Genomic DNA, 10,109 nt, shown 5'->3' on the forward strand with positions numbered 1-10,109 from the left:
TGAAAACTAAGCAGAACAAGATGAACTGTTTGAAAGGATACTGAAAGGTACTAATAAACGAAAATTAAAGAAAAGAAAAACTTGTTGCCGGCGCAAAGAGGCACGATACTAATTAAACCCATTAGTTGTTGTTGTTGTTGTTTTTGTGGGGTTTAACGCCACTTTTCAGCACACGATAGGCTATGCATGGCGGCCAGTATTAATGAAACCCTTTAGTACACAGATTGAAGGAGTAGCCTGGTTCACGGCAAGTTGTGACTTTTGCGCCAGTAAGCAACACGTTATTAGTCTAGCTGACGACGAAACAGATGCATGACGTCACGTTAGAATCGTTTATAAGTATCACCTATATCCTTGCCCACATATGTCTAGACGCGATATAGTGTTAAGTACTTTGCTAACATATTCTAGCGATGGGTCCTGCGCTGCAAAAGTGTGCTGTTCGAGAAAGACACGTTGAAAACACCGATGGCGAGGTTCAATGGCGGGTTCTTGCTGCCCCGGAGCTAATACGCGAGGAACTTGTACAAAGGGGGAGGCTACAAAGGCTTCAACTTCATCAAATCTGTGAGAAACCCTATAAACCTTCCCGCATTCCGCCAGAGCATGCCGAAACCTACTGTTACTGGAAGAGTCCTTTCTTGCCGGGCTGCAAGAGGCTTGAATGCCATCCCGATGTTCTCCACCTATTCCCTAAAATATATTCCATGAACATTGTAGAGAAAAATCTTTATCAGCATCTTGAACATAATTACTATATTGCCAAGGCTGGAACAGTCGATTTGAGTCCTCATTGGCTGAAGCATTATTTTGGAAAGACCCTTCGAGTATACCTTCGTCCTAACGACCAGCAAAATAGGCAATTCCAACGTTTCCCAGAGGTAGGGATTCTGACAAAGAAGATCCGTTACATTGATATAACCATGAAGAAGGACGAGGAACTGGTTAACAAATGTTACATCACAATTCAAGAAAACCACGGAGGTCTGTACATGAAAAAAAGGCGCAAGTGTAGGCCTCTGAGAATCACGACAGTCATCGTGGATCACCAGACTCCTTCAGTAATTATGCAAGGTAACATTTTATTTTCTAATAAAGAACAGTTGAATTTAAATCTAATCGATGATGTACAATTTTTAATTCATGCCCAGTATACAAGAAACATTTTGATTGGTTTGGTTTGAATGTATAATTGATATTTCTAAATCTTTAGTGTAGGCTTATTTTTTAAAAATGTGTGTGTTCGGTTAGTTTCGCGATTGTCAGAACCGGTATTCTGCAACAAAGTATGGGAAACTAACTGTGGATGTATAATACTCAGACCAAGCTGGGAAAATATTGCCAGTGTTATCAGGTCCAGATGCTTTTTTTATTCAACTAAAGTAGATATTAATTTATTTTAAACTCTTGTTCTTAAAGTGCTGTCATTTTGATTCTCACTCTAAAATCAGACTAACGTACTGATGGTTAGTGAATATTATTTCAATGGGTGATATTGTACACAAATATCGTATAATAAGTATATGTTCTCCTTATCTGTGTAAATTAACTCCGAATTTTCATATCATATTGGCAGGATCCGAATCTTCACTTGCTCTTGGCAGGATCCGAATCTTCATTTCATATTGGCAGGATTCGGATTTTCACTTAATATTGTCAGGATCCAAATCTTCACTTAATATTGTCAGGATCCGAATTTTCATTTCATATTGGCAGGATTCGGATAATCATTTAATATTTGGCATGATCCGAATTTTCACTTACTATTGGCAAAATACTAATTTTGATTTAATGCTGGCAGTATTTTTTTTATGAATATCTTGATATCTTAAAAGAGACAATTCTTTCAAGAATAATGCTGTTTTGAGTTGTTACTGATAATGTCCGCAAGTCGAGCATCAAAATGTGTTATAAATTTTATATGTAGCTTGTATTCAACAATATGCTTTGGATTATTTGATTCCAATGCCTATTTTCCTAATTCTTTCACTTTTAATTATGTATAGTCTAAAATCTGGATCAAATCAATTGGCTATGATGCAGTGGCGAAGCAAAAGCTCAAGTCATAGGGGTGGGGTTTACATGTGGGGTTTACATGTTTGTGTCTTGATATAGTTATTATATATATATATATATATATATATATATATATATATATATATATATATATATATATATATATATATATATATATATATATACATATACACACACATATATATATATATATATATATATATATATATATATATATATATATATATATATATATATATATATATATATATATATATATATATATATATATATATATATATATATATATACCTTTACCCGTATATATTATTTTGGGTGGAGCTCTACATTTTTCGTATTTTGCATTGGGTTGGAATTATAAAGAAAAGAATTTCCCATATTTTTGTCATTGGTTATCCTGGTTATTTAAAAAAGACCCTGTATATGTTAGATATTGTTAAAATAGCTTTTAATTCTATTTAGTTTGGAGTACGATTGATGGGTGTAACGTGTGTTATAAAAACAAACAGATTGGCCTTACTTGATAAGTGCAAAACTGTAAGTTCTATTTGGTAAGTTTCACTTCATGGAATTCAGTGATAAATAGTTGTAAAAATAAAAGAGAGCCGATAACGTTTTTATACTTTTTTATATATTTTTAATTTTTTCATTGTACTTTCAAAAGTTGTTATTGCACACTCTGGCAAAATTCCTTTTAGCTATTTACATAACTGCTAAAGTACGCTGATTTTTGGAGCACATGGTTGCATGCATTTTAGTCAGCTCTCACAGCTGTTATCTTCGCTAGTTAAGGTTTCGATATGGTGACCCTATCTACACCTCGGCAGATCGAACAGATAGTTCAGTGCTTCGGGTCTATCGCATCCAATAAAAAGCAGGCTGTTCAAATTTTAACTCTGTTCCTACATGATTGATACAAGGGGAGCACACAGTTGAAATGAACTGATAAATAATAAATTTTCAACTGTCGGTTCGTGTTTGTACAAATACATCCTTTCCCTCAGATACACCTGTAAATGGCTTTGGTACTTAGTATTCGATGTTACACTTACAAAGTATCCTTTCGCCTCGGCCGACATGCATTACAGTTTTGCTACGTGCTATTGGTTAATTGGATTATATACTATGGGAAACAGTTCATGAACTCCAATAGATGTCGTTAGGATAAAGCACTTAAATATCTGTTCCATCCGCCAAGGTGTAGATAGGGTTTACACATCGGAACCTTTGCTAGCGAAGATGGTCAGCTGTGTGCTTTGAGCTTGTACAATTTGCACAAGTAAAATATGCAAAGAAATTTCAGCCACATTATATCAAAGTAGCACAGAGGTATGACAATGTTCGTACCATGTTGAATATGCAAAACAATTTCACGTCAATCTGTCACTCTGTCAGAAGTACGTAATATATGTTGAGCGCCCTTGGACGACCGCATGAATACTTCTACATCAGGAGTTGCAATCCGGGACGTAATTCACCGTCAGTGAGAAGTATATTCGGAACTACTTTTATTCATATGGTACAATAGGGCGATGGAAGGAGATAAGATCAATCTGATTACAATTAAATCTCCACTTTTCTACGTGAAGATCTGACAGGGACCATTAACGGGTCATATTCTGGTGACCTGTGTTATTGCCCTAATCGCAAATTCATCAGCCCATCAGATTTTCGATTTTGGAAGTTTGGCTGAAGAGCGTCAATGTGTGTAGAACAATCTGAGTCTCTGTCAGAATTCTGAAAGCTGCATTTCTAAAGTACAGTGGAGACAGGACCCGTTCAGATCATTTTTTTTTGGGGGGGGGCAAAATTTATTAAGGGCCCTGACTTTCCTCGAAAGGGCACGAAGGCAATAGATTTTCTGTCTGTTTACTCAAAGTGTGCGTAATACCCATTAATTTTAATCGGATTTGAGAAAGGTTAAAATCGAAATATTGTCTGTCGTTTCTGTCGCAGCATATGTGGTGAACTACATAGGGGGTTGGAGTAGAAATCACCAAACTATCAAATAGATGTTTACTCCTACAGCAACGTCTGAGGATATTTTTGGACACTCAGGTTACTATCGTTTTGTTTGTTTGCTTGATTTTGCTGCTGGTTTTCTTTTTTTTTACGTGAGATGGTGTGTATTTTTAAATTAAATGTTAGTATTGTGCATATTAAGAATGTCTTTTGAAACCAATCCAAAATTAACATTTGTCAAGGATCTCCTTTCGCCAACTATTAAAAAGATACCCCACCTTCAATTTGTTGATTTTTTAAAAGATTCTTGTGGTCACTGATGCAATTATTTCCTGCTTTTCTGTAGGAGAGGAGTTTTACCTCATATTGAACCAGACGTTCACAGCGAAGCAGGTGGACCACGTAGATGACCCTGGGGGTCTGTTGGACATTGGTGGATACTATCGGGATCTGGACACCCACCCAGACATCGCCATCATGTTCAGCGTCTATATCAGAACTAGGGATCTCCCGCCCTCAGTCGTGGCAAACTATCTGAGGTCTGTCAGCATCAGGAATCTCCTTAGAGGCTAAGATGATAGTTCTCAATTTCGAAGCGCGGAATATTTTTGTTTTCTGTATTTATTCAAAAAGTACTTTTTTACATTGTCAGGAGCAAATTCTTCAGTAAGTAGAAAATCTCGGCTGAAGAATAGATTGAATTGATGCCATCTTGAGCAGAGGATGGTTCAATATATTCATATTACTATTATTTTTATCCTTTAGAATAATCTTTGGAATAATTTTGGAGTACTTCGAAAACATATGTCAGGTGAATGGGAAATAAAAAAATTTAGGACTGAAAAATGTAAAACAAAAATGTGATAAACAATCAAAGCCATGTCAGCACCGCTCATTATTAGCTTCGGTATGATTACGAGATTACTGCCATGAAAATGATTTAAATAATGCTTTGTAGCAAAGTTCGAGTTTGTTATTTTGTAATGCTTTTAATTGTGTCGACGTTTTCTTTTGCATTATTAAAAAGATATATATCAACCATATGATTGCTGCTTTTTTAATCAAGAATGTTTGCAATTTGTCACCATGGGTACGGTTTAATAAACTTTAACTGGGAACCGAAATCTTACATTAGTTATTGAATAGCAAAGATAGTAAATGACCTCGATGTGGCACCACTCAGTATATCAGTTTCTCGAAATGCATTGGCGGCCGAGAAATGCCGAAGTCGGCTGAAATTTGGGGTATGTCACTTTAACAAAACGAATAAAAACGAACGCGATTAGATAGCTTTCTTTCGTTAAAAAAAATTAAGTCTCATATACCGACTGCGGCAATCCTCGGCTACCATCGCATTTCAATAAACTGAAATGTATGTCAACTGATCTTGAAAAAGTGCCCACTTGCTTGTGTCCGAACAGGAATCTTTCCGGAAAAGAGACATCACAGTTAATATAACGCGACTAAAGGAATTAGACTGTAATCTGTTAAAAAGTGTCAATATGGGTGTGATATATTCATGGAAAACATGTGTCCTGTAGTTCCTCTGTTAGTCGACAGGCCTTTTTGGTCATCCAAGGCTTCGATTCGTTAACTTATATACATCTTGGGGGATCGATCCAATAGTTTGGTGCTTTGTACTTGCGACATCAATCGAATATCATGAGTTGCCTTCCTTAGTATGTAATGCCAACTGGACATAGAACACAATTAATCTTACTATATGTTCTCTACATTTGTTTCTCAGTACTGACCTTTCCACTGTGTGACAATCAATGCAAATCATATGTTAATCTAAAATACCTTCAAAAGATGACTTCACGGTGAAGTTCTTGTCAAAGGTTGACCTGCTCTTTTTTGAGATACTGGACTGTCAACATAGCAGCATGTAAACAGAGCACAGATTTCACTTCCGGATCATCACCAAGGCCTTATTACTCACCATGCACTGTCGCCGAAATACACACAGACAACAACACCCTGAGCTCATATTATCTAGAATAAACAGTTAAATCCCTACCAAAAATGCATAAATAAAACTCTTCTAACACCACCAAAATGAGAGAGAGGAAAAAATGTTCTAAAAATAGACTAGAACTACATTCGTGGGTACTGAACTGGAAGTATTAATTGTGACCCGATTCCAACTAACTAATGACGTGTAACAGCAGTGCATTGTACATTGGACGAGAATGGTAGAGGCAATTGACTTCAAAAAAGGATATTTTGTGTGTTAAACATCGAACGTCTGACAACGTACCAGAGAAAAGCCATTACATATGTATTTAACGGAAGGATCTTTGTACAAACACAGATCGGCAATGGAAAATTGTTTATTTATCAGTTAATTTCATTTGTGTGCTACCCTTGTCTAGATCATGTAGGAACAGTGTTAAAATTTAAACAACTTGATTTTGATTGGATGCAGTAGCTTGCTGCTACATTCAGTGAAATTCACAGAATCGAAACACTGAAATATCTCATCGATCCGCCAATGTGTAGCTCCTGTAATAAATCTAAGGTATGTGCCATTTGTATTTACGTGTCCATTTGATAGATTTATTAGATATTAGTGATTAGTTGTTTGGTTATGGGAAGTCGTTCTTGGGGAAATGTTCCTCAGCCCGAGTAATTAGCCAATATATAGGGTTACACGTCACAGAGTACAGTGTTGATGAGATTTCATGAGGGCATGGTTTAGTTTCGTAATGGATTCAGGTCAGAGCCGTATAAGCGGGCATAAGCCTATGTAAATCTAAAGTTGTTGATTGATCTCTATGTGATCTATTTGTGATAGTAGCTGATATTTTGTAAAGTGGAATAATGTAGAAGATATTGTTCTATTATATGGAGACGCCTTTTTATTACTATGATGGTAAATATGATGGAGTGATACAGGTGAAATCAGGTTTCTAATCGTGATTCGACTGACCCAGGGATAGAGTAGGAAAATAGTTCCTGTATTTGGTGTTTGAGTGGTCATTAGTTTTCTATGGTATTTAAGTACTGGCGCTATCTTATGGAAATAGTTGTACAGCCCATTCCGAGTTGTAGTTGTATTATTGACACGTTGAGTCATACAGCTCATTCCGAGTTGTAGTTGTATTCCTGACAGGTGGAGTCATATTTCATAGTGTTACAGCCTATTTCGAGTTGTAGTTGTATTATTGACACGTGGAGTCATATTTCATAGTTATACAGCTCATTCCGAGTTGTAGTTGTATTATAGACACGTGAAGTCATATTTCATACAGTTATACAGCCATTCCGAGTTTTAGTTGTATTATTGATACGTTGAGTCAGAGGCGTAGCTAGGAGGGGGCAGGGGGGTACATATGTCCCCGGGCGCCAAGGTACAGGGGCGCCAAAATGAGGCTTACAACGTTACATTATAATAAGTAAACAAGGGTAATATTCAAAAATGTGATTAAACGGGGAGGGGGCTGGGGCGCCAATTTTATAGTTCGTCCCCGGGCGCAAAATATCATAGCTACGCCTCTGCGTCGAGTCATATTTCATAGCGTTACAGACATTCCGAGTTGTAGTTGTATTATTGACACGCTGAGTCATAGTTGATATATATATATATATACAGCTCATTCCGAGTTGTAGTTGTATTCCTGACAGGTGGAGTCATATTTCATAGTGTTACAGCCTATTCCGAGTTGTAGTTGTATTATTGACACGTGGAGTCATATTTCATTTATACAGCTCATTCCGAGTTGTAGTTGTATTATTGACACGCTGAGTTATAGTTCATATTTATACAGTCCATTCCGAGTTGATGCATGATGTATGAATATCATTGTAAGGAAGGTCGGCACGAACAAATATTTGGAAGGGAGTCATATTTAAAAACATAGCTGTTGAAGACATAATAAATAAGGCTAAACATTTTGAAGTTAGAAATCAGACTAGTATTTCTAACATAATTATATATAAATAAGAAATCATAAATGTAACAGTCTTGATCTAAACAAAAACCGCTGGACCCAATCAAAATTGTCATAAAGTGCTAAAAAGACGCATTTGAAAAATTGTCCGTGCCCCTGCAAATATTAAGCAATAAAGCAGTGGAAGCCATTATGTTCCCCACACAGTGAACGATAGCTCATTGCATGCAGATTTATAAGAAAGAAGACAAAACGCTATCGTCTAATTATACACCAATGTCTCTAATGATTCGTGTATCAACTTTTTTTGAAAGAATTATATTAAGACATCACCATTTGTTCATTTAAATTTTGTTTACCTAACTAGCTGAATGGCAGACTTCTTGAAATATCTGCTTGGATGATTGAACAAAACTGCAAGTTTGTAATCAAATTTTTCAGACAGAATGCACAGTTTAGGATGCGTTTTACAGTAAGGACAAAACAGCAATGGAGACTTTCTTTGCAGATAACCACGTTATTCCAGATAAAATGAAGGGGGAAATCACATACAGTCTCAAACAGAAGAAAAGAAGAAAAGAAATAAACTTTTAATGAGAATTGTGTAGAGTGGTGTATGAGATAGTATGTAAATAACTGCTTTGACCCAGATTTCATAGTTGATAGGTTCAGGAGAGAAGGAAAAGAAAGTGTTGTTGTTGTTGTTGTTCTAGGATTTAACGCAATTTTTCAGCACAAGATAGGCTATACATGGCGGCCAGTATAACTGGTGAAGGAAGAACCCTGGAAAACCCAGGGAAGAACCAACGACCCACGAGAAGCTACTGGCAGGCTTTCCAACGTACCCACGCTAACCGAGCCTTGGACTCGAACCCACGCAGACAGAGGTGAGATGGCAGTGATCAGAAACGGTGAGTGCTTTAGACCACTCGGCCACTCGGGGCCCCGAATGAAAAGAAATAGCAGTATAAAGAAAAACCAGGTTTGTAGATGGCTTTAGATTCATGGAACAACATTTAGTAAAAATGGCTATATACATCAGTGATGAAAAATTTACAAAAACAACTGAATTAATTAATAAACATTCAGTCTAAATATTTGAGGTTGGACATATACTCCATGCATACGTAAATATATTGATTGCTTTTGAAGGTTTAATAATTTTTTTATACCACTAGCATATAAGTTGTTCCAATTAATGAACGATGAAGTTGATGATTATCCGTATGTTCAGTGAGCCAACGAACTGTTCAACCTTCAAAAATATTTGAAATCTTTGAATTGATCGGTATGATTTTAACTTTTTATCTGGATCATTTTTTTCAACTAAGCTTTCGATGAACAGATGATAGTCATAACCAGACAAGTTATTCATAAAATATGGTATGGAGTGTTAGATGGACAGGGTCTCTTAGTTTTCAATGATGTCTCTGTCACACATGTAAAATATGTTTGCCAAAATAAAATGTTATCTTCCCCTGTGAAACCAATTTTTCTTCATGCACTAACCCTGCAAACTGTACACAACGCATAGTAAAATATTTGAATGCAATCTGTACCTCTCATTATGACAGGACTTGTATCTCTTGTGGACTGATTGCACGTACAAACAAAACCTTGATGGGATGTATTTGGCTGTTCTAATTATCAAGGATTGTGTCAATTTCGCTTTCCACTGGTACAGTGATACAGTTCATGAAAATCAAGAACTTTTTCTGGATAATCTTCTCCATATAACCCCTTAAATTGAAGGATTTTTCAAGGTTGTGTGAACCATGAACTTGGTAAGAAAAATATGCAGGCAATAACACTCCTGTTTCATATCAGAACTGTAATCAAGCTGGAATATCAACATTTAATTTGCTGTTATACACATAAATTCTTCCAGTCCAACTAATGTACACTGCCTCACTACATCTGTTGAGAAGATATCAGATAGTACAGATTAGGTACAATATGAAGTTAGTAAACACTCTATTGTTTGTAAATTCAAGCTAGATTGAATGGATTTCTGAAGATGGTTAATATTGCTTGGAGCTGTATAAGACAGCATATGCTATGTCCAGTAGAATTCCTATGCCTTGATGATCTGACTAGATCATCATGCCTAGCACACCTGCACAGCCAATAAATTTGGTGTAACCAGTGACAAATATCTTTATAACAATGTGGAGTGTTTATGACTGGGAAAACCCGAGTTTGTACAATCTAGGTGTG

At 36.2% G+C, this 10,109-nt stretch overlaps 1 protein-coding gene across 1 annotated transcript; it reads left to right on the forward strand.

Annotated features, from left to right (window-relative positions):
* Positions 1–295: 295 nt before the first annotated feature.
* LOC149808144 (uncharacterized) lies at positions 296–4,997 on the forward strand. The gene is made up of 2 exons (XM_089950016.1): positions 296–1,074; positions 4,346–4,997. The coding sequence occupies exons 1-2, from the start codon at positions 414–416 to the stop codon at positions 4,570–4,572; spliced, it is 888 nt and encodes a 295-aa protein (XP_089806142.1). The 5' UTR covers positions 296–413; the 3' UTR covers positions 4,573–4,997.
* Positions 4,998–10,109: the final 5,112 nt, after the last annotated feature.

This window comes from Sinohyriopsis cumingii, chromosome 1 (assembly GCF_028554795.1).
Source record: "Sinohyriopsis cumingii isolate HCF-2022 chromosome 1, ASM2855479v2, whole genome shotgun sequence".
Classification (NCBI taxonomy): Eukaryota; Metazoa; Mollusca; class Bivalvia; order Unionida; family Unionidae; genus Sinohyriopsis; species Sinohyriopsis cumingii.